At 35.8% G+C, this 26,918-nt stretch overlaps 1 protein-coding gene across 3 annotated transcripts in view; it reads right to left on the reverse strand.

Moving 5' to 3' along the window:
- Positions 1–26,868, reverse strand: part of LOC124643230 (steroidogenic acute regulatory protein-like) — a 36,723-nt gene extending 9,855 nt beyond the window's left edge. Inside the window, exons 1-7 of one of the 3 annotated variants that reach the window (XM_047182118.1) lie at positions 26,651–26,868; positions 23,633–23,713; positions 22,700–22,848; positions 21,041–21,199; positions 19,476–19,529; positions 17,975–18,113; positions 17,115–17,275 (exon numbers count right to left, since the gene is read on the reverse strand). In XM_047182118.1, the coding sequence (XP_047038074.1) occupies positions 17,115–17,275; positions 17,975–18,113; positions 19,476–19,529; positions 21,041–21,199; positions 22,700–22,848; positions 23,633–23,705 (735 nt within the window). In that variant the 5' untranslated portion in view covers positions 23,706–23,713; positions 26,651–26,868. Of the gene's footprint in view, positions 1–17,114; positions 17,276–17,974; positions 18,114–19,475; positions 19,530–21,040; positions 21,200–21,686; positions 21,815–22,245; positions 22,387–22,699; positions 22,849–23,632; positions 23,714–26,650 lie in introns of those variants that run through there. The other 2 variants (XM_047182121.1, XM_047182120.1) reach the window with 2 other exon arrangements.
- Positions 26,869–26,918: the final 50 nt, after the last annotated feature.

Here is a 26,918-nt window from a genome sequence, read left to right on the forward strand (position 1 = left end):
TGAAGCGGCCATTTTGGATTTTTTTGACGTTTACACTGATTGTCACTTGTTTTTTTAATATTTTTCTTTATTTATGCACTGAACTGTTTAATGAAGAATTTTTGATTTAGGACCGTTTTTTAAATCACCAGATAACTTTTACCTGAAGAATATGTTTGACGTTTTGACAGCTTTTGTTTAGAAAGTATGTCAAACCGCCATATTTATTCCTCAGATATAAGTTAACTGATGATTTAAAAATCGGCTCTTAGAATCAGAGCCGTTTTGTAGTAAAATAGTGTGTTTCTACCAAAAATATTCTTAGGTCTTTTTTTAGATTTTAATAATGTATTATATTATTTCCGTATATATTTATTTAAGGCATAATTAAAATTTTAAATATGATATTATTAGAAAAATTTGCATTAAAATCAGATAAGTCTTTTACGTTGCCGAAAAAATGATAAAACTGAGTCGAATTTAAATATTGCGTCATCAGCAACATTTAATAAATCATATAAACAGCTGCATACGTTTTTTTGGCCGGAAGTGTACGTGAAGATTTGATTAGTTACATTGATCAAGGTGCAAGGTCACTAGACGGATGGGTGACCACAATTTTTCAACGTATTGTTTTTTTTTTCTATTCAATTTGAATCAATAGATTCGTTTTATTTTAGTATTAAATTAGTCAGAAGTCCGAAATTCTCATTGCTTAGGTTTAAGATTTTTTTAAATAATTTTAATTCTAATTAATATCGTATACCTAAGTAAGTCTAACATACAGTCATAAGAACCTCTATTTTTTTTTTTTTTAATTTTTAATACTTCTTGCACATATAGGTAGTACAATGGCGGACATAACGCCAAGGCGTTCTCTACCAGTCTACCTTTGGGTGGCGGAGAGAAAGTGTTGGTAGGTGCAAACAAATCCGAAAAACTAGTAAGAAACATAAACCTACATATATTAAAATACACAAATAAGTTCATAATAATATATATGTATATATATAAATATGTACACTACATACAATACTAATAACATATCAAGAAAGTTAATTTGAAACTGACTGTTTATGTTTCTGCCAATTTCCCAAGATAGTGGTCACGAACTTTGAGTTTGAAGGTGTGACGGCTATTTACCATCCTGATCTCCAGAGGTAACTCATTCCAGAGAAGAATAGATTTTACAAAGAAGGAAGAGTGTATGATATCAGAACGATGTGTAGGACATTGTAGAAGGCGATTTTCGAAGGAGCGTAAATTTTTGTCATGATGTGAGCCAAGATATTTGAAATGAGAGGTTAAATAAGAAGGTGCAGTAGGAGTGTGAAGAATAGAGAAAAGAGTAGTCAATGCCCTCACCTCGCGACGCTGCCTAATAGGCAGCCATCTGAGCTGCGTTCGATACACTGACACATGATCGTACTTGCGAAGATTAAACATGAATCGAATGCAATTATTGAGAAGCCGGTCATTCTCTATTGATGTCCTCCTAGCCGATTATCGGCTACAGGGCTGTTCTCATGTAAGGAGATCAGTCAGCTGCGCAGGACATATTATAGTGCACAAGCATTTGCGCAGACACAGGTGCACTCACTGTTCCTTCACTCTCATAACCCTCTGTTCCAGTTACAGCAAAACTATTTCGATAGACAAGACTTTATTGTTTTCATGTCAAACTATGAAGAGATAACACGATTCTATTTTTTCCTTATCTATGTACAGACAACAGTACATTAACCTACCTCAATCTATCAAATGTCTTTAATAGATTTTCAACCTTATCACAATAGTGGAAGGTTAGTGTTCGATTAGTAAAATTCGACTGATTCTAATAGTAATGATGATAGTTATGTTTACATAAAATATATACAAATAGTTACTGCTGCTACTAATATAATAATGCAGATTGGTTTGTACGTTTGTTTGCTTAAACGAGCCCGATAAAAAATAAAAAATCTTGAGGAAGCATGGACTATTAAGTCTGAAATCACCAACCCGCATTGAGCAAGCAGGGTGATTAATGCTCAATCCTTCTCCGTGTAAGAGGAGGCCGCAGCCCAGCAGTGGGACGATGAAAAAGCTGTCGAAGATGGGCTACCTACCCAATTATCTAGGAAGGTTATAGTCTACTGACTTATCCGGGTGCGGGACGTGGACCACTCTTATTTGAAGAATTAGCTATTCACATTATGTTACATGTGAGATGACGACAGATAGAACAGTAGGTATAGAAGAAGAAAACAAGCTGCGCCGACCACAAATAAAATTGCTATAAGGGCTAGAGATAGTTATATGTCCCTTTTGACGTGACAACGTCTTATAAATCGATGGAGCCGGCTGCATGCACGAAAAAACATGACTCATGCGTCGTTACCTCGCTCTGAGGCGTTCCGTTTAAGGCTTGTAGTGCAAGCGGGAGCACGCAACGAGCGACAAAGAGGCACGATCGGCCTCCGCGTTCGGCAGCGTTCGACATCTGACGATCAATTTCTTATGACGTTGTCACGTTCGACTATCGTCAGTAAACCGACTTTACAGACAACCGTTTTTTTAATTGACTATGTATGTCACTTGTCCGAAGCTAGAATGCAGCAAAGTTATATAACAGAAACTGTTCATCCATTTACCATCAAGATTAATGTCCTTACTAAAAACAAACAAATGATTCCTCTATACATAACATCAATAAAATATTAATACTTTAAGATAACGCATTAGGTCAGAAGGTTGTAACCACCACTGCTGCTGTCGCTTAAGACCTTTGACACACAATCAAATAGTTATTGTATTAAGACAAGACAAAGACCAGTGTGTTAGTTAAAGATGAATCATTCATAATATTGTACATATGAGACAGTCATTCATATAACATTAATTATTTTTACCTACGTTTAAAAGCAAAGACTTCAAATCATTGATATAAAATTAATTAATTTTACCTATATTTTAGTGAAAAGGAAGTCATTATTATATAATGAGTTTTTGGTTATAGTGATTGCTTTATGCATTTAATTAAAGATATGGTGATAATGTGTTCAAAGCGTCTCTGTTTGAAAATTGTTGAGTTATAAATGCGTTTCATTCAAATTAATGATAACCGATGTTGCTAAGCTATTAATTTTGTTTTAATAACTTCCCTTCTTTCTTAAAAAAAATATGAAGTTCACACAAGTAATTTTTGTATTTCAACTAGTCAAATATCCATTTTATTGTCTTTTCAAACACAATTGTTTACATATTTGCCAAAATTATAATATTTATTAATGTTTACTAGTAACTTCTTACCGTTTACCTTTTACACAAAATACACTATGTATTTACAAAAATATAGGCAGGTACCTTTTTTTTTTTTTTTTTTTATCGACGTAAAATCATCAAATGACCCCTCCCGCTGTGGGTTAGCAGCGGTGAGGGAGTGTCAGACTTTTACTGACTAAAATCGTCGTGTTCCGTCATAGGCCTTTTATGTACCAGGGCCGCGGTATCTCTTTCGAACAACCCGCAGCCCCGGCAGGCCTTGGCCCTGCTGGGCCCCGCTGGGGTTGCTGACGTCTCTTTGAGGAGCGCGTGGAACAACGCGCGCCGTCGACACGGGTCTGTCGTCTAGATAGGCAGGTACCTCAATTCCTAATTAACATTTTATTTCATTTTGCTTATTTGATCACCAAATAAGTTTCTTATTAACGTATTTTTTTATGTTGGGACATTAATTAATTAGCATTTTATAATACACGCAGAAATCACGATTTTTTTATAAAAGATCGAATATTATTATTATTTATATAGACAAAAACACTTCTATTTTACCACTAAAGGCTATGCGCGTGAGTATTCCGTGGAACACAAAGATAAACTGTTCATAACTGTTTGGCTACAATCTAAGTGATATGCTTGTATGTTCTGTTATCTCTCTGTAGGCTTAAATAGTACTGTTGAGTACACAAGTTATTTTAATATTAGATAGGTATATCATCCAAACTAATATTATAAATGCGAAAGTAACTCTGTCTGTCTGTCTGTCTGTCTTTCTGTCTGTCTGTCTGTCTTTTCTTCACGCCTAAACTACTGAACCGATTTGTGTGAAATTTGGTACAGACATAGTTTGAAACTTGAGAAAGGACATAGGATAGTTTTTATTACAAAAAAAAATAAAATTATTCCGGACATATAGCGCCATCTATTGGTCAAATCAAAAATCTGCTGGTAGTCACTATTCCACGCGAACGAAGTTGCGGGCAAAAGCTAGTACGTTATAAAGGCGATTTGTGATTGTGTATGCATGTTACTCCTTTACGCGTAAACGGCTGAATGGATGATGATGAAACTGGGCAGTGATATAGCCTGTTTTATAAATATAGGCTGCTGAAAGTAGTTGCCTCGGAAAGAAGGTTAAACAGTTGGCTATGAAAAGAAAATTTACTCTTCTATCATTACAAAAAAATTTTCAGTAACGGTTTCGTAGTTTCGGAGATTAGTCTACATTCAGACTAACACTTTTTTATATCAATTAATTTTACTCAAATACCTTAAACGTAAGTTAGTAAATATTATTCGTCGCTAACCCAAATTTTCTGCACCCGAGTGTAATCAAATTAGGTATACGATAAACGCTACATTTTAAGGCCAGCAGTTGAACAGATAATGCCTACTAAAATACAAACTAGGTCATACAGAAACAGACAGATATAAATACAAATATAAACATATATTTTGTTTTGTTTATATAAATGGTCACTGACCTGCCGAGACAAGAACACAGCATTGTAATTTGCATACAGGTAGGCCCTTGGGGTAAAGCAGGTAAAACTATACTAATATTACTCACCTATCCCTACTATAATATTATAAATGCGAAAGTAACTCTGTCTGTCTGTTACGCTTTCACGTCTAAACCACTGAACTGATTTTAATGAAATTTGGTACAGAAATATAGTTGACCTTGAGAAAGAACATAGAATAGTTTTTATCCCGGACTTTTGAAGAATTCTCTTGGAAACGCGATGTAACCGAACTTGACGCGATATAACCAAAGCCGCGGGTGGAAGCTAGTACTATTATAATAAAGCTGTTTGTATCCTAAAAGCTCCGAAACTACAGAACCTATTTGAAAAATTATTTCACTGTTGTAAAGCTACACTCTTCCCGAGTAACATAGGCTATATTTTATCCCGGTACGGGCAGTAGTTCCCACGGGACGCGGGTAAACCCGCGGTAAAACGGCTGGTTTGTTTATACAAATACGTGAATGACCTGTTGAGAGATTGCAAAGTAATTTGCATAAAGGTAAGCCCTTGGGATAAAGCAGGTAAAACTATGCTAATATTATATTCATGCGAAATAAACACCGTACCTTAGGCTTACCGTACCGTATTTTTAAATCACTAAATCGCTTTTCATGCAACTTTTGAAATTTTATTACTTTCATTTTCAGCGGAAAGTAAGTCTTTCGCATAAGGTATCTTGCGGTTGAACGGCTGACCTTATTTTAGAAACATTCTGTATGGATAAAAATTGACCTCAGAAGAACGAAGTAGCATACATTTTTATTCAGGTGGCTGGTGCTCTAAGCACATTGGATGAAACTATTCGACTATCCCTACTATATTACAAATGCGAAAGTAACTCTGTCTGTTTGTTACGCTTTCACGTCTAAACCACTGAACTGATTTTAATGAAATTTGGTACAGAGATAGAGTTGACCTCGAGAAAGAACATAGGATAGTTTTTATCCCGGACTTTTGAAGAGTTTTCTTGGAAACGCGGTATAACCGAACTCGACGAGGGCGAAGCCGCGGGCGGAAGCTAGTTAACTATTTACTATTTTTTTATCCAACTTCCCTAAGAGGATTTCAATTCGACCGCGTATATATTTTTATACCAATGTATAACCTTAATACGTTTGCCAACTTGTTATTGTAAGTTAGCATAATTATGTCAAGTTTTGACGTAACAAGAATATTTAAATAATATATTATGCTTTTATCACGGACAATGAAGTTTAGTCATGCATATAATTTTCTTTGTTATTTCATTCATTCATTTATCGTAGTATATGATTGCATATTAAATTAATTATTGAGTAGTTTTCTGTGTAGTAAAAATTTTAATTAACTGAATTCGTATTAGACATAAATATAGGTACTGTTCGTCAATTTTCAAAAATAGTTCTGTCGTTTTAATGTGATGAGGTCAAAAGCAAGTTCGCTTTAGCAATTAGTTATAATTAATTAAGTAAGGATAGTTACACGATAAAAAAAAACGTAAAACTTATATTTTTTCTACTTTCACTTCCTCAAAAGAAGGACTGCATTCAGCTATTCTATACTATCTCTGTTTGTAGCAAATATATAACAGAAAAAAAAACATAGATAAAGTTGTTCCTTTGATGTATATTTTGAGAGTAATAAATCCTCTGTAGCTTATGTTTAGATAGGTATAATACCTCAAGGATATTGTTTTTGCTGAGTAACGATCAAATTACTACGGATGTAAAAAAAGGTTTCTTTTACACATACATATTCATTTATCTGTAGTTTGTATCCTAAATGCTCCGAAACTACTGAGCCGATTTGAAAAATTCTTTCACTGTTGGAAAGCTACACTCTTCCCGAGTAACATAGGCTATATTTTATCCCGGTACGGGCAGTAGTTCCCACGGGACGCGGGTGAAACTGAAACAACTAGTATTTTATTTACACACTATTTTTGTCACGCCGTATATTTATAGATATCTAAAAAAAACTCAGTACATTCTAAAAATAACTTGCAATCGACAAAAAATCAACAAAACACTCTCGGCCAAAAAAACTAGCACAGTTTTTTTTTTTTTTTTTTTCAATTTTTTTTTCAACACTTACTTCACAAGTGTACCGATAAGAGCGAGTAGTCAATTTTATCGATACGATTAAAGTGTGATTAAGTATTATGTATTTACAGATTTTAAAATTCACGTGTTTTTACACACACACATCTATAATTATTTTCTTTTTTTTTTTGTTGAAATTGATACCTAAAGTCAACTACATTTATTATTTTCTTCGGTTTTTGTTTTAATTATCACGCTATACAAACAGGGACAGGCAGAGTCTTCTACTATAGGCATTTTTGTCTAAAACAGAATTCTGTACACACTATTGAAATCAAATTATTATTATTCTTAATTCACTGGATTTGGAACATAATCAGCGTAGCACTAATCATTGAAGTTTATTTAATAAAGACTGTCATCGGTACTTGGTCGTATTACAAACGCATTCACTTGAGAAATAATTAACAGTATTATCCGACAAAATGAATGAAGATGTAATATCTAAATCATGTAATTTAGCATACGACTCTTTATTTCAATAGAGTTATAATTACGTTAGTTTACAAAACTCGCAGTCAGCACTTAGGTTCGAAAATTCACGTGTTTTACACTATTTAGACGATGACGCGACGTTCTCTGTACGCGGTTCGTACGCGACTGTGAAGCCACGCGATAGTTCCCGTTATAAAATAATTGCTGTACACTTGCGTGCATAGGACAGGGAACAGCTTTGAGGGGACTGGAATGAAGTTGTTTTGTTTTTTTTGTGTGTGGCTTTGGGTAAGGGTCGGATGTTCAAAAATCGATTGTAAATACGTAGCTTAAAAGTTGTTTGTTTTAAAATGTAAATGTAGGTAGAGCAATGTCAATGAACTTACCTACGTTATTCCCGTGACCTATATAAAATATAATAAAATTATTGCAAGTCGAGTACAATAAGTTACAAACAAAATGATTTAATTAGACGAATCAAATAATTTTGGTTAGGTAAGTATATCTTTTTTTAAATTATTCTAGAAAATTCAGTTATACATAGTATGTTAATTTTATTCTGATTTAATTCCAAAATAATTAAATTCTTAGTAGATAAATATATTTTTGTACATAACAGGTGTACTCGTTGTTTTATTTACATTCTGCTGAAGATTTTAATCAAAATATTGAGATAGGTACGGAATAGTTTTTTTATCGATCTCATACATACATTAACATAACTATGTATGTATTAATTTAATTTTTTGTTTTATGTTAGAACGATAAATTACTTGTCAGTACAAATCTATACTAATATTATAAAGCTGAAGAGTTTGTTTGTTTGAACGCGCTAATCTCAGGAACTACTGGTCCGATTTGAAAATTTATTTCAGTGTTAGATAGCCCATTTATCGAGGAAGGCTATAGGCTACTTTTTATCCCGGTACGGGAAGTAGTTCCCACGGGATGCGGGTGAAACCGCTGGCAGAAGCTAGTATTATATAATTTACTGGCTTCCACCAGCAGTTTTACTCGCGTCCCGTGGGAATTACTTCGCGCACCTGGATATAATATAGCGTATTGCCGTCTTTGATAAGTACCGAAATATTTTTTCAGTAGTTTTTAAGATTAGCGAGTTCAAACAAACTCTTTAAGTTTATAATATTAGAAAGATTTTTTTGGAGATTCAATAGAACTAGACCAAAACATAAATATCCAATTTAAGAACCTCCTTCCATTCGGGAGGTGAGTTAAAAATACTTTCTGGCATGATTTTTAGTGCAAAAATAGTACCGTACGGTCTAATATGTACATATTGATCACGTGCCTAACTCACGCACAGGATATTAATATAACGTGTGAAGATATAACATTATCGTAGCACGTGTTAATGAAGTTCAATGCGCTTGACGATAATTCCGAAACCAATATCGTTTGCTTTCGTAAAAATCAAAAGTTGATTAAAACCAAGACGCATCATATTAATCTTTTGATAGGAAGATAAAGCCTGGCAACAGACGCGACAAGAATAATCATCGGCACGAATCTTGAGCGCTGACCTTCACCTGCGCAGAAGTGATTTATTAGCAAAGAACCAATCCCGAGTGACGGCTATGACGCGATGCCCTGCGGGCCAATGACCGCTTTAGCCCGCTCCCGCGCCTCACTTCATACCACAAAAGGGACCCAATAAATCACTTCTGCTTCGGTGAAGGTCAGCGCTCAAGATTCGTGCCGATGATTCTACGTATTGTGTTACTATTTAATTATGTTCAGGAGATCAAGTAGACTCAGGTACACAATTCGACATTCAGTTACACTGGAAGCATCGAACATAGGAGAAAAGGCCAAGTAGGTAATGATAATGACTACATTCCTTGCCAGAAGAACTTGCACGAAACAAATTACAAAATCATACAAACATTCAAAGTTACATGAAAAAAAAACGTGATTGTGCGGTCTAATATTGGGATTTCAACACCGTACCTCGCTCCGCTCACCTTTTCTATACCCGAAGTAAACCCAAACGAATAACAGGTAAGAGACCTTATTGTGGACAAACTAATTTGAACAGATTAAAACTTCATATTTATTTCTGACTAATACCTACTTTAAATTCTAATGTTTGTTTGTCACAGTAAGCGACAGTGTAACTTTGCATTTCTGGAGCCATCTGACACCTCAAGCATACGCAGTAGTGTTTTGTTATTTATTTATTTTTACTATTGTAAAGCTTGCTTGCTTCTTAACAAGATTTTTACGAACGCAAGAATTAATTTAATTTAAATGGCTAATTTGGTACATAAATGCAAAGTGAATAGGTGCCATGTCGACCCTTTTACTGGAAAACGGCTGATCCGATTGCCTAGAATTTAAGAATGGAAACAGGTGGAATCAGCTTTAAGCGATCCAGAAGTACAAATTAGTTCCTACGAGACGCTCATAAAACGTTTCCACAGAGCATGTTTTTTTTTGTATAGTAGGTAGTTAGGTACTTTCATATAAAACCAGATAAAAACTGCAACAGATTATTTTATCAAATGACTGATAGTCTGCTGGGCTTAGTCTTTTATCTCTCGTCTAATTTGGATTTTGTACGATACCAAAATGCACATATTAGGCTTAAGTTAATATCTAATCATGATATTGATGATTTTAATATTATGCATTACTAAGCGGAAAAAACTAGGTACCTAAAATGTTAATTATTTATGCTAAAATCCATCTGATTTACAGACAACATTGCGTGGACTTTCACGGATTAAATTATGCCTAAACGTTTCTTTTAAATCACATTATTTATAGTACGTAGTTTTAAAATACCTCTAATCTGTTTACAAATCCCTTCGAACAAAAAAAAATACGAATCAAAATCTAAAAAAAAATACGTTTTCAATTGTGACAGCGATGATTTTATTTTGCAAAATTTTTGTATAGTTTCTTATTTTTAATGTTAATATAGGCTTAATTTTAGGTACAATGATATCTTTGTCTAATTTGAATAAATAAAAAATATGTTCGCAAAATAAACTGACCACATTAATATGCACGCGAGTGTAGTCACTGTCAAACAATTTTGACCTTCACTAATGAAATATCGAACTCATCACGGCAGTATATACTACGTCACATACATCTGACTGATATATTGACATAGGTACGTAAAACATACAAACGTATTTCATCAGACTTCTACTGTCTATTTCATCATTGTGCCTTTTGAAAAAAAAACTTAAAAGTACGAATGACTCAAAAATGAAACTCCAAATAGGACAGGGCTGGACCGATTTCGATAAAATTAACTTCGGATATCGTCGAGAGTCAGGACCCTAGATATGGTTACAGGGTTTTTACTCAGTTAATAATGATAAATAATGCCGGGACACCTTTTCACACACGGTCGGTTAGCCCCATGGTAAGTTATTAATTAACTTGTGTTATGGGTGCTAACACAACTGATAAACTACATGTAGCTACATATATACATATTTATAAATACATATTATAACACCCAGGCCCGCCGCAAGCGGGCGTGCAAGGCGTGCACCGCACGCGGGCGGCATGTCCTAGGGGGCGGCAAATCGAGCGACTTATCACGTAATATTTTAAAAAAAACAATATCTATACCAATGATTTGATTTCGAAATTTCCGAACACAGCAATAGCGCTAAGAATATTACTTACACTGCCGGTTTCAGTTGCATCTGTTGAAAGATCATTTTCAAAATTAAGGGGCAGGGGGATGGGGCAAATGCCTCGGGCGGCACGATTTAGGGGGCGGCAAAATTAAACCATACGGCAGAATTGAACCATTATTACGTAATAAAAATATTTTTAATCTAGACACACTCCAGTGTGTCCGCCAAGTTCGAGCAAAAAAGCGACACACCGGCCGTGGGTTATATTACACGAACCATTTCGGGCCAAATTCGACCCCCCTGTAACTCAAAATCTATTTTATTTACGCATATCAAATTTCTAGTATCTGTTGAGACCCCCTCACTTATCTAAAATACAAAATTTCATTAATATACCTATTGTAGGTCTTGAGATATTGACGTCAGAAAATCGCTATTTTTACTATACACTTATTCACTTATTCACTGACTCACTCATCAAAAACCTAGACCACTTCCAATGGTCGTATTGACTTGAAATTTGGCATGGAGGTAGGTCTTTATGTCAAGTTAAAGGGAAAAATCTGAAAATGGCCAAGTGTGAGTCGGTTTCAAAATAATGAAGGTGTTTTATACCCGGTGTAAATTTATACCCCTAAGGAACTAAAACGAACTAAATTTATCTATATTTATATAATATATCTTCGAATGGTACAAAGGTTTGTATTTAGTCAAAGTAAAGTAAAAATCTGAAAACGGCCAAGTGTGAATTACTTTCGAAAATAACGAATGTGTAACTTTGATCCACGAACATAATATATGATAACATGTCATGTCAGTCAGTTGGTAAATCTAGTCCATTTAGTTAATCTAGTTCATTTCTTTGTAAGAAACATAGTGCATATTAAAAAATCTAAAAAATAGTATAAATGAGACATTTCTTTAACTAACTTCATCATAAGAAAAAAATAAAATAAACAACCTTACAAAAATAAATGAAATCCCACCCAAAACAAAAATGTGAAAGACTGCCAAGTTCGATAATATGGGAATGCTTCGCCTATAAAAGAAGTGAGATCTGAATAAGTACCAAGTTCCATACACATACCTCAGTTAAAAATAGTTACTTTTTAATGATGATTACTTGGCAAGTTTTAATAGAAAATTAAATACTTGATTCATTGCGTTTAGTAGGTTTATAACAAGGTGTATGAAAACTTGCCAAGTAACATCATTAAAAAAGTAACTATTTTTAACTGAGGTATGTGTATGGAACTTGGTACTTATTCAGATCTCACTTCTTTTATAGGCGAAGCATTCCCATATTATCGAACTTGGCAGTCTTTCACATTTTTGTTTTGGGTGGGTTAATAAAATTAGATGAGTAGATTAGCAATAAAATTTTCAGAAAAAGCCGCCCTCGCTTTGGTCGTGTCCTGTCAATTTGACGGGTTCATCCATTGCATCCAAAAAAAAATTCGCGCTCGCTACGCTCGCGGCTCCATGTCAGATATCACGATTTATCTTTGTTCAATTGTTGAGGCATTCAATTCCGAAAATACATTTTTCGCGCACGTCCGTTATGGCTTTTTGTTCATTTTGGCTTTTTATGACATGTTTACTTCATGAAAACTCAAAGGAAAAAATCGCGCTCGCTTCGCTCGCGGCTTCGTATACCTTTACAGTTTACACTTCATTTCTGTGCATATCTTACTATTTGACTTTGCTTTGTTAATTTACTGTGGTTTTTATTTGTTTTGTGTCTTTAGACTGAAAAATTTTCGCGCTCGCTTCGCTCGCGCTTTTTTACATATGGTGTGTGTCTTCTGCGTTGACTTTTTCAACAGGAAACCCACCAAAACCAACATTATCACCAACCCAAACATTTGTTACTAAATTTAAACATTGTTATAGATATTTATTTCGTTGCAAAAAAAGCACTTAGATATACATATGTTGGTACCTATTAATCACAATTTTTCAATAAATAGGGGCCACTTGGGTAATGATTGCACAAGGGCGCTACATAAGCTCATTTACGGACTTTGCATTTGCAGACCATAAACTATAAAATTTGCGCGCTCGCTTCGCTCACGCTGATTTACGATTACTGCTCTCTACTTGCATCGCACCAGGTGCACTACACAGAAGAGTTAAGTTTTTGTAATGATTATGTGGCTTAGTTTTACACCTCAGTAAACGAATATAATAATTGTACCTAATTAAAATACGTATTTTATAATCTTAACGAATTTTTCTTTTTTTTGACAAATCCAGTATAATATGTAGTCGTAGGGCGGCATAATCAGTTTTGCACGCGGGCGAACTAACAGCTAGCGGCGGGCCTGATAACACCCAGACCACGGCCAACAAGCATGCTCATCACACAAATGTCGACCGAACCGGGAATCGAACCCGGGACCTCAGGTTCGGCTGTCCGGCATGGTGACCATTGCGCCATCGAGGTCGTCAGTTAACATCCATACTCATATTATAAAGCTGAAGAGTTAATTTTAAACATTCTTTCCGTATTACATACGGCTACCTTTTAACCGGGCGCAGGAAGTAGTTCACTCAGAAAGAAGTGAGAAATATTTCTACAAACTAGTTTGGTTCGACAATAGATAGATAAAAAGTACTTGGGCTCGTGCTGGCTCCATAGATATATGTATCTAATTTCAGCAAATTGGCTTTGCCGTGATATTTAATATTCCTCGGCTTAGCAGTGAAGCATAATATGTAAAGTTACTAGTTACCTATTATCTTGTTTGTTAGTCGTGTCAAATAATAACTAACAAGTTCTGTGCGCATTCTTCCATGCAAAATCCTTGGTAGTATTACAAAATACACATCAGTAAATATACTCATATTACCTATACAAAAAGCTTGTATGTTTGCTCGAACGCACTGGGGCCCGATTCTCCTAAATTAATAATGTCAAAATCGAATAGAAATCTAATCGCAATATGATCGCAATAGCAGTTTTAACCATATCGGGCATTCTGCTACTAATAAAAGACCAATCGTATTCGATTGACATTTGATTGGTGTGCGATTGGTCTGCTATTTTGGTAATTTTGGTCTATACGGTAGTTTGCTGTCCAATTATTTTGCAATCGTAAATCATTTGCAGACAAAATGATTCATTATTGAATGACAAATAAATTGAGGTAAAAAAATCTTTAAAAACAAGCTTTTATTTAAATGCGCTAAAAATAAAAAAATAAACTTTTACTGTAACTTTACTGATTTATGTTTTAAAAGCTTGTCGCGAGATTTAAGTACTCGTATTTACTTTCTTAGTAAAATCGCGACAAGCTTTTAAAACATAAATCAGTAAAGTTACAGTAAAAGTTTATTTTTTTATTTTTAGCGCATTTAAATAAAAGCTTGTTTTTAAAGATTTTTTTACCTCAATTTATTTTATACTTTTTAGTTTTGATTTGGTAAAGTGCACTTTATTCTACTTGCCTGTCATGGGATACCCATAGGTATGGATGGGATTGAAAAAAATAGGTTATTCACCATTTTGTAGCGGCGGCTATCCTGGATTTTTATTTCGTAAAGTGCGATGTGTTCTACTTGTCAATCCCTTTCATTTGATACCCATATTGTATAGGTACTTTAAAAATAACTAGTCCGCCATCTTGTATATTTAGACATGTTGGATTTAGGATGACGTCACATAGCTTAACATGCATTGTCATCCAAACTAAACATGTATGCAAAATTGCAGCTCAATCGGTTGAGGGCAAGTGCCTTAAAATTGAGTTGTAAAATTCCACCCGAACACACATAGTTACATACATACATACATACATACATACATACATTGCAAGTTAAATAAAAGCTTGTAAAAAGGATAAAAACGTTTATTTCAAAGAAAAAATAGCGGAATGCCACATACGCTTGAATCGTAATCGAGTCGGAATCGGATCTCAGTCGAATCGAGTCGAACGTGAATCGTATGTCGCTTAAGTAAAATTAGGAGAATCGCACCCCTGATCTCTGGAACTACTAGTTCGACTTGAAACGTTTTTCAGTGCTAGATAGCCTATTTATCGCGGAAGGCTATGGGAAACTTTATATTAAGTACTAGCTTCTGCCAGCGGTTTCACCCGCATCCCGTGGGAACTACTTCCCGTACCGGGATAAAAAGTAGCCTATAGCCTTCCTCGATAAATGGGCTATCTAACACTGAAAGAAATTTTCAAATCGGACCAGTAGTTCCTGAGATTAGCGCGTTCAAACAAACAAACAAACAAACTCTTCAGCTTTATAATATTAGTATAGATGGTAAGTAGTTCCTACGGGACGCGAGTGTGCCCACTGGAGAAAACTAGTGTAACTGTGAAACGACTCACGGCCGTTCCCAATATTCTATCCAACTATTGATTTGCTTAATAGATTAGAAAGATTGTTGACATTAGCATACTAGTAAATAATGTCAAACTCTTATCTCTCTCTCTAGTTAGCAAAACAGCAAGGTAGATAGCCTATAGAAATCCGCAGTACATCTCATCTGAATGCATCACATGGATGCATCAATGCATCATGATGATGCAGTGATAGATGATGATGAGCATTCTGAGTTCGGTTATGACATGAGAATCTTGAAGTTCACTTATCCGGTATGTGAATTAAATTTGCACGATGTAGGAATCTTCGACTTTGAGTCTATCAATCAACTTTATTCTGGTAAAATACAACTACAATAGAATACATTGTCATTCATAAATTAATCTCAATTGACGATGAGCGGTTTCTTTGTATTAATCAGGTCTTATTAATGCAAATTATTGAACCATACGGACTATGGTTAATTAGAAGAAGGTTGAATACTTTGTTGCAGTTCATATCAACTGCCTAGTCTTTTCTCAACTATGTTGGGGTCGGCTTCCAGTTTAACTGGATGCAGTTGAGTACCAGTGTGCCACATGGAGCGACTGCCTATCGGACCTCCTCAACCCAGTTACCCGGGCAACCTGATACCCGTTGGTAAGACAGTCAGACCCATCAATTTATCGTGCCTTTTGAAACACGTCAAGGTAGACCCTTAAACGAACCGATCACTCCAAGCGTTTATCGATCCTTTTTAACCTTTTTATCGATCGAATTGCGTGGCAGTTACTTATCAAAAGAAATCGAGGAACAATGTTATCAAAATGGCTGATAAACCAGCATAACATTTTCGCAAAAATGAATGGCAGTCCTCAACTAAATTGAAATCAAGTTAAACTGGAAATTCGTTGAAAACGTTACCTCAAAAATAACTTCGCCATACCTGATCTTGCATCAATATGACCAGATAGAGGACATGCATCATAAGGACATTTGTTTCAAAACTCCGATACCCAGCTAGAATTTTGGCATAAACCTGTTAAAAAACACCAGCTTATCTGTTTCTGGGTCAATATAACCTAACCATGAGACCTCTACAATTGTCTTTTAACTGCTAAATCCACCTAAAATGTTAGCCTAAACCTCTGAAGAAATCCCCTATTTTACCAAAAATCACCATCTCACCTGTTCTTGCGTCATTATAATCAAATAGGGGAGATTCTAAAGATTCAAAAACGTATTTTGTTTTTTTCAAAACTGGGAGATCCAGCTAGAAACTTGCCCGAAACCTGTCAAAAAAGCACCCTAAAGTATCAAAATACATCATCTGACCTGTTCCTGCGTCAATATGAGTTGTTCCCCGGGCCGGCGAGGGCGGGGACTGGACTCGGGGTCTCGACGGGGGAGAACCACTTGTCGGTGGACTCCGCGTACTGCGAGTGACCCGCTGTGGGGGGCAGCAGCGGGGTGCGTTCGGAGGCACCGTGGACATCATGGGATATAACCACTTTTTAAGACTGCTAAATCTAACTAGAATTTTGACCTGAATATGTGAAAAAACCCCCTATTCTATCAAAATCAAAAGCTCACCGGTTCTTGGGTCAATATAACTTAACCATGAGACCTCTAGACTGAAGGGAACCACTTTACCGTGAATAATTGTCTTTTAGCTGCTTCATCCACCTAGAATGTTGGCCCAAATCTGTCAAAAACACACTCTAAAGTATGAAAAAACAGCATCTGACCTGTTCTTGCGTCAATATGAGTTGACTACGAGAACTCTAAACCGAAGAAAACCACTCAACCGTGGGCAACTGTCTTCAAACTACTAAATCCACCTAAAAACCTGTCAGAAAAACCACTAAATCGAACTTAACACACTATCTGACCTGTTCCTGCGTCAATATAACTTGTTCCCCGGGCCGGCGAGGGCGGGGACTGGACTCGGGGGTCTCGACGGGGGAGAACCACTTGACGGTGGACTCCGCGTACTGCGAGTGACCCGCCGTGGGGGGCAGCAGTGGGGTGCGTTCGGAGGCACCGTGGTGGACTGTGGGGAGAAACATTGAAATTAAAACACTTTTGCATACAATATTAAGCATAAAATACGTACGGGACCTAAAGTACCAATAGGTACGGGTTACTAAGTTTTAGACTTTGCTTTCCGTCTGTCTCCTGTACCCAACCCCGGACCTACATTTTTATTTAGATGGGGGAGAGAGGGGGGAGAGAGACGGGGGGGGGCAAAAGCTGAAAAATAATCACCCCCTTAAAAACAAGGAAGTAGGTAAGTACTATATGGCAATTTCAGTGGAAGACGCATGTTTTGCCACTATTTAAATAAATGTATATTAATAAATAAATAAAGCAAAGTTTGTCATTTTACAGCTTATTATAAAAAGTTTGAAATCAAATATTTATTATCAAATATTATTCAAATATTTATTAGTTCTAGTTCATAATAAAAATGATTAGTTAAATTGACCGAAATCAACGGTCCTGACTGAATGCTATATGCTTTACCCGTCACTGGTTATTACAACTATCGGATTTTACGACTAACGGCCAGTTTCTTCATTAAAAGTTAAAGTAATGTCTAAAGTAAAAGTAACGGTCAAATACGTTTTTTCAAGGCTAAAGTGACAGCAAAACTAATAGAAAAATTGAATTTGACCGTTACTTTTACTTTAAATCATGAATAGTCTTCGATTTCGGTATATGACAGTATTTCCAAACTTTCCATACATACCTATAGACTCTAATATCTGTTTGGCCTGCAACTCCTGAGGTAGCACCCGGAAGTCGAGGAACCAGGCCTCCCCCCACGCTAACGTGAACGACGTCAGAATGAGGAACACCTCGTATACTGGCTGTACGGCATTCGGCCACTGTTGGGGAAAGTGTGGGCATGAATATATGTGGGCATCATCTCCCGAGCCTTTTCCCAATTATGTTGGTGTCGGCTTCCAGTCCATCCGGATGCAGCTGAGTACCAGTGTGTCACAAGGAGCGACTGCCTATCTGACCTGGTTTCCAAGATATACTTCCTGGGGTTGGCTTAAATATGTGCTGGCTTAATTATGGGGTGGCTTAAATATGTGTTGGTTTAAGTATGTATTGGCTTAAACATGGGACGACTTAAATATGTGAGGGCTTAAATATGTGTTGGCTTAAGTATGTGTTAGGAACCAGGCCTCCCCCTACGCTAATGTGAATGACGTCAGAATGAGGAACACCTCGTACACTGGCTGTACTGCATTCGGCCACTGTTGGGGAAAAGTGTGGGCATAAACATCATCATCATCTCCCGAGCCTTTTCCCAGCTATGTTGGGGTCGGCTTCTGCAGCTGAGTACCAGTGACTTATAAGGAGCGACTGCCTATCTGACCTCCTCAACCCAGTTACCCGTATCGACTGCCAAGGATGTTCAACGCCAGTCGGGACCTATAGTTTAATGTGCCCTCCGAAAAGCACACATTAATTTCCAAGATATACTTCTTGGGGTTGTCTTCAGTATGTGTGGGCTTAAATATGTGCTGGCTTAAATATGTGTTGGCTTAAATATGTGTACGATTAAATATGTGTTGGATTAATTATGTGTGGACTTAAATATGTATGTATAGGTTTAAACATGTGTTGGGAACCAGGCCTTCCCCCACGCTAACGTGAACGACGTCAGAATGAGGAACACCTCGTACACTGGCTGTACCGCATTCGGCCACTGTTGAGGAAAGAGGGCTTAAGTATGTCATCATCTTCCAACTATGTAGGGGTCGGCTTCCAGTCTAACCGGATGCAGCTGAGTACCAGTGCTTTACAAGAAGTGACTACCTATCTGACCTCCTCAACACAGTTACCCAGGCAACCCTAAACCCCTTTAGAAGGGGTTAGAGACTGGTGTCAGACTTACTGGATTCTGATTACCCGTAACGCCTGCCAAGGATGTTACATGACAGCTTAAATATCTGTTGACTTAAATATGTGTGGACTTAAATATGAGTTGGCATAAACATGTGTGTTGGCTTAAATATATGTTGGCTTAAATATGTGTTGGCTTAAATGTGTGTGGACTTAAATATGGGTTGGCTTAAGTAAGTGTTGGCTTAAATATGTGTGGATTTAAATATGGGTAGGCTTCAATTTGTGTTGGCTTAAATATGTGTTGGTTTAAATATTTGTTGGCTCAAATATGTGTGGGCTTAAACATGTGTTGGCAAGCAACACTAAAAATATGTATGAGTGGTACTTACGTCAAATACAAAAACTTTAGCTATTAATAGAGCACACGTACACCCTGTTGATAGCTGAAACAAAACAAACATCATTTATTACTAAGACACAAAATAAATAAATTCAACCATTCAAAGGAAACTTTTTAATGGCCAATATTCATTTGACGGATTTTCAAATATTTACGTTTTCAAATTCTTAAAATCAGACTTGTACACAAAGAATACCGTAGCCGCCGTTTCAATTAATATAATCTATTCGGTCTATTACACCCACAGACTTGACCCCGCCCTGCCCCTACGTTGTAAGGCAATATATTATATACCCTTTCTGATAAATTCATCGATAAAAACCGCATGAAAATCCGTGAGTTTATCGCGGTCACGCAGACAGACAGACACGGACGACTTTGTTTTATATCGGGTGTGTCGTACCAATCACATTAAATTCTATCACATATACTGTATGATATTCTATGGCGAATTAAAAAAAAAATACCTAATCTATTCAGTGGTTTAGCCATAGGAGTCATTTTTCGATTTTAAAATTTACAACATCATGTGTAATGCAGAGATAAAGTTACAAAAGTTAAAAACTGACAGCTGTCAACTGGTCAAAACTTTTGACCTGTCCTTTTTGACCTCAGCTGTCAGTTTTCAAGGGAGAATTTCAGTAAGTTTGTAATGACTGACTCTTATATGTGTTCTGATTCTCGCACATTTTTATTCTATTTAATTTGTTCGAAGAAATTTTACTTATTTATATTTTTTCTTTGAGCTTATCGACATACATATATCAACCAGTACATAAACGTATTTAATAGGGTATTTTAGTCTAGATGAGAAAAAAATTAAAAGTATATTACAATGATTGTTTAGAGGAAAAGCAATCGGGAAATGTTAGTTTCACTTCGTAAGGTACATAAATATATTTTTTATTGCAGTTTAAAGTTTTTAGGTTTTTTTATCTGTCTTTGAACACTACGAAATGTCGCCGCCATGCTAATGACGTCATTACGGTAGTCAACAACTTTTAACCAAGTGTTTCTCATATTTATATCCACTGGTACTTGAATCCATAATTTGTCTGGTGTTTTTACACTAGTGTTCTCACATTCAGAAACAACACACCAACGATACGGAGCATAATTACTCATTATTAAAATTTTCAATACATATCAAAATATGTATTACTGACAGCTGTAGTTTGTTTTCTTACGTAATGACGTCATGACCAAAAAACAATCATGGCGTCCGTTGTGTGCCGCGTTTTCGCGAAATACGCGCGAAATTTGAAATTATGATAAAACAATTAATTTATATTCGTACATAACGTGAGAAAAAAAAATATTTTTAATTTTTTAGAGATATATTAAGACTAAAGAATTTATTTAAGATATATTTCAAAAATGCATGTAATACCCTATTTAATGTAATTAGGTACGACACACCCGATATAATACTGGTACAAGGCTGCTTCGCTACGTATAAAGTCCACCATTTTGTTACAAAATAATTATACTAATGGAGAACCGCTCGAACGATTTTGTGCAAACTTCACATTTATACTATGTAGTGGTACTCACAGCAATAATACTCCAGTTATTGATATAGAGCACGGCGTAGAAGAGCAGTAACACGACAAACCGACACACAGCCACCATCACTATATCGAACAGGGATACCTTCACGTTGTACTCCACTATCTCTGTGTTCATTATTTGTTGTAGTGTTTCTCCTCGCATCTGGAATAGAAGATAATATTAATATTATTAAGTTGAAGAGTTTGTATGTTTGTTCGTTTGCTCGAACGTGATAATCTCAGGAAGTGCTGGTCTGATTTTTGAGAAATTCTTTCAATGTTAGACAGCTTAGATATCAGGAAGGCCGCGTTTCGATAAAAAAAAATAGTGTATATGCTTTTAAACTCGATTTTATACACATATATTAATAAACAGTCGGGAATTATCGCGATTAATTCCCAATTGTTCATAAATCACTCTATATACTAAAGCTATATCACTGACAAGTTTCATCAAAATCCGATAAGCCATTTGCTCGAGGAGAAGTAACATAGACTCACACATACACAAAAACTTTCACTTTTATAGCGTCAACAGTTTGTACGACATATTTGGATTATAATGACTAAGAAGTCGTCCTGGGTTCGAATTCCGTACAACAAAATTAAAAAGAAATCTAAACATTTCCGAAGTTTTCTTAAAATCTCATCATAACACAAATAAGCCACATGAGGCTGGTGAACAGCAGGTCGAACGTGACAAACAGACAGAAGAAGCGCCGCACTGTAGACATCTTGCCTTGTGGCCTGTGGCCGGCTACCAGGTCATCGGATACTAGGTTCAGAGACCTTCAGTGGCCTGAATCATCATCATCTGCCTAGCCTTTTCCCAACCATGTTGGGGTCGGCTTCCAATCTAACCGGATGCAGCTGAGTACCAGAGTTTTATGAGGAGGGACTGCCCTATCTATCCTCCTCAACTCAGTAGGTACCCCTTGTTTAGACTGGTGTCAGACTTACTGACTTCTGAATACCCGTAACGATTGCCAAGGATGTTCAATGACAGCCATTAACGTACCATCCGAAACACAGTCATTGGAGTCCAAGATACACTTCTTGGGGATGGCTTAAATATGTGTTGGCTTAAATATGTGCTGGCTTAGATATGTGTTGGCTTAAATATATGTGTTGGCTTAAATATGTACTGGCTTAATTATATGTTGGCTTAAATATTGTGCTGAATATTGTTAAAATATAGTAAAAGCTCACCATAACACAAATAAGCCACATGAGGCTGGTGAACAGCAGGTCGAACGTGACAAACAGACAGAAGAAGCGCCGCACTGTAGACATCTTGCCTTGTGGCCTGTGTCCGGCTACCAGCTCATCTGATACTAGGTTCAGAGACCTTCAGTGGCCTGAAGCCTCATCATCTGCCTAGCCTTTTCCCTTCCAGTCTAACCAGATGCAGCTGTGATCTCGTCAACCCAGTTACTCGGGCAACCCAATACCCCTTGGCTTCTGACTACCCGTAACGACTGCCAAGGATGTTCAATGACAGCCGGGACCTACACTTCTTGGGGTTGGCTTAAGTATGTGTTGGCTTAAATATGTGTGGACTTAAATATGTGTTGGCTTAAATATGTACTGGCTCAATTATGTGTTGGCTTAAATACACTTTGAGTGTGCTGAATGTTATGAAAATATTATAAAAAAACCTCACCATAACACAAATAAGCCACATGAGGCTGGTGAACAGCAAGTCGAACGTGACAAACAGACAGAAGAAGCGCCGCACTGTAGACATCTTGCCTTGTGGCCTGTGTCCGGCCACCAGGTCATCTGATACTAGGTTCAGAGATGTTGAGTGTGCTGAAATGATTAACAAAATATTATTGTTACATCTGAAATGTTTGTTTAAACGTGCAAATCACAGAACTATTATAGGTCTTATTTGAAAAAAATGTTTCAGTGTTAGATAGCCCATTTATCGAGGAAGACTATAGGCATTTTATATCAGCTTTTCCCGGGCTGCACCTAGTTGAAATCCCAAGGAACAAAATGTGTCTGGGCTGCCTAGTATAATATGTCCTGCGTAGCTGACTGATCAAGTTCCATAGCCACCGTGGCCAACTAGCCAGCAATGATGAATAGTTGTTGGTAAGAAGAAACTTTCTTAATTCTTTGAACATTTAACCACTAGCTGATAGCCACGGTGTCAAAGGTGTCCTAAAGAAACTCCTTCCCGTATATGGGTATAATTTAGCTTATAACACCGTTTTCAATCAACGTCACAAACACAAAACCTCTTTATAATATAAAACTTTTTACAAAAAAAATCATTCATTCATCGCAGCCATAGGACGTCCACTGCTGAACATAGGCCTCCCCTTAGATCTCCACAGATACCTGTTGGAGGCGACCTCCATCCAGCGTCTTCCGGCGACCTTTATAGGGTCGTCTGTCCACCACCACAAAAAAAAATTGACTTCAATAATTTTCTAAATATTATCTTAAGCCTTCTCCTAAGTCTGACTGAGCCTATTCGAAAATCTGTTCAGCCAAACGTGAGATAGTCGCGCACAATACGTACAAGAAGCTCACTTTTTTGAAGTCGGTTAAAAATATGGATTAAATAAATTGAATAAATACTCACTGAGCGTCCTATGATGCGGACTAACACTGCTGAGAAGAGACTCGGCCGCTTCCCGTAAATGTGGGTGCGCCATTACGACCCCTGGAATCATTAGTTAATTATATTTACTTTAATTCGTATTATTTACTGATGTCTAATGTAAAATCAGTCATAGAATAAACGTCATAAATGGATAATTGGGGTTTTACATCGAAAATTAGGGAAATAATAGTATGTGGACATTATTTCGCATAATGAGTAATTTGTTTGTTTTGTAGTTTTCAAGTTTACGGTAGACAGATAGACTAATGTTTAGTGATTAACTGAGTTAATTTTCTAATTGGTTTTACTACATTGACTTTCTTTTCGGGAAGTTGGTTAAAAAAGTAATTATTAAACTGCATTAAACATGTAATGTGATAAGAAATAAATACGAAATCAAGATATATAATAACAAAAACATAAGTAAATAATTAGTACCTTTTAATTAGGAATTTAATGTAGCAACAACAAATTAATTTTATCAACACACAATGTGTGTACGAATGTCCCTTAGTACGTGCATTGTGCATTGAGATAAGGTCTGTTTATATTACAATATAACTATTATTATTTCGTAATAACGTTTCATAGTAATGTTAAATGAAAACAGGAACTCGTAACCAATCAAAAGGTTAAGCAACGCTCGGCGCGGTCGGTCGGTGGATGGGTGACCGTCTACCTACGTCATGAAGAATTCTTTCGTGTGTCGTTTGAAAATCTTTGGCAATAGTTAAGGGTAATCGGTAGCTAGAAAGTCGAACAACAAGACTTATCAAGGGGTATGGAGTTGCCCGGGTAACTGGGTTGAGGAGGTCAGATAGGCAGTCGCTCCATGTGACTCACTAGTACTTAGCTGCATCTAGTTAGACTGGAAGCCGACTCTAACATAGTTGGGAAAAGGCTATGCAGATGATGATCTTACTTTTTTTTTGTTTTGTTGATTAAAAACATGTACAAAGCATGTCTACAATATTATATAAAAGACCTTTTCTCTATGAAAATTGATTTTTAAGTTTTAATACTCAGATAAATAACAACAAAGTTATCAACACTTATTCAATTCAATTTAAAACATTGTTATTAAATTAAAACAGCATTCAATGAGCGCCGCTTATCTTGTAACCAATGTGTTGTATTGTAAATAGTCAATAACATATGTAGATAAACATTTTATTAACTTGAAAACAATAAGTTTGATGATTCACTTATTTAAGTATCTAATATGGCCAAAATTCTAAAAATAGTTATGATAAGGTAAATCTATGATAGTAATTAGGAATACTTGAATTTCTTTGTCTGGTTTTTTAAACAAATTCCCGGAAAATATAAAGGACTAGATGTTTTCCCACAGTTTCACGGGGGCCCTGTAGGAATTACTGCCCATACCCAGATAAAATATATTCCTATGTTACTCGGGAATAATGTAGCTTTCCAACAAAATGTTTTAAAAAGAGTAATCATGGAGTTTCTTGCCCGTTCTTCTCCATAGAAAGCTACTTTTGGAATGGGCAACTAGAATCAAACTTTTTTATAATTTTTGACGATCATAAGTGCTTTTAAAGGCCTAAATGAAATAAATGATTTGACTTTTAAACAATATTTAAAATTGGGTCAGCAGTCGTTTCTCAGGCCTTTACGGTAAAAAATGTTTCCTCTTTATTATAATATTAGTATAAATGAAGTAAACCCATGCTAATAATTAGGATTATCTAGACTTTCTTTGTCTGACTATTTAGACTAATTCCTGGAAATTAAAAAGGATAACCCATATGGCAATTTTATTTACTCAATGTTGTAAAATGTAGTGTGAAGATAAGTTGAACTATGAAGAACTTTAAAGTTTTAAATTGTGAAAAATGGTCAAATTAGGGACTTTGCTTCAAAATCCAAAAATACTGTTTACTTTGAAAATTGAATGAAAATAAGCATAGGAAAAATAAGAAAACTTGTTTCTTTTCATTGAATTTGGGCCTTAACCAACTAAGTCTATGTTCAACCTCACAGACTATTGAATAAATAAAAAAAATGAACATAAAATAAACTTCTCAAGATGCAAGCTAGTATTAGCATAACTTGATACTTTCAACATAGAATATGCTAATGTCCAATTGGAAATCTTTGCTTACTTATTTTCTGCATCACAGATTTTATAGTCTATCATTCTTTCACTTTATTCATTTATTCTTTAATAATAATTTAAGTAATAGTTAATTACCTTAAAAAATACAAAATTGTACTAAGTTTTATAATAGTGGGGGGAAATATTTTGTTTATTTATTACCCTAAAGGCTCGGTCAGTGGGTTGTTTACTGATTTGAAAAATTCTTGCACTGTTGGAAATTTATACTCTTTCTGATTAACATAGGCTACATTTTTTCCGGTATGGGCAGTAGTTCCCACAGGAGGGGGGTGAAACTGCGCGAAAATGGCTTGTCGACAAATAGTGACAGCTTGATAATGACAAAATCTTTAATAAATAACTACCAAATCGTGACTAAGTACTTACCATCTGACAAAACCAAATAATAATAACTTTCATTGTTCATTATTTTACTATTAAATGTAGGTGAAACATTATATGAGGCCAGATTGGTTGTAACTAATGTTACTATGCTATGTTTTTGCCAGTAATACAGATAAAATAATTGGAACAGCACAATATATCTATAAAGCATCATAAATTGTATTAAATGTATATTATACTTGTATTCATTCAGTCATGAACAAAGGTTTTAATTAAGTTATAACATAAACATGTCGCAAATAGATGATCGTCACAGAAGCATTACGAAAGAAAAAATATATTTTAATTTCGACCTTCAAATGTTTACTATTTTTCTAAAAAGACCTTTGAACATTTTGAACTATTTTCGTTGATTTAGCATTTCTTTTGAATTCAGAACTAAACCTTGTTATTTTTCTTTCAACAAGGTGAAACAACGCCATGGTATCAATCATTCATCCTAATAAAAAGAAGGTAATGCAACAAAGACTTACTTGTTTTGTACTATCAACAACACTTGTAAACTTAAATTACGAAATGCATAACTCGCTGGGCGTTGACATAAATGCAGCTGTCAGGTTAGTTACTATAATCTCAGCTACATCTCGTTTAATGGTTACACCAATTAGAAATTGTTGTTATCAAACAGTTCAATTGTTATCAAATTTAGCACAAAGCTGTACAAATCTCAGTCGAGGGGTGAACAATTGTGAACGCGTTCCAGGTTTGTGGACAGCAGGATAGCATAACGACTTATCAAAG

The sequence above is a fragment of the Helicoverpa zea genome, chromosome 27, assembly GCF_022581195.2.
Source record: "Helicoverpa zea isolate HzStark_Cry1AcR chromosome 27, ilHelZeax1.1, whole genome shotgun sequence".
In the NCBI taxonomy this organism is placed as follows: Eukaryota; Metazoa; Arthropoda; class Insecta; order Lepidoptera; family Noctuidae; genus Helicoverpa; species Helicoverpa zea.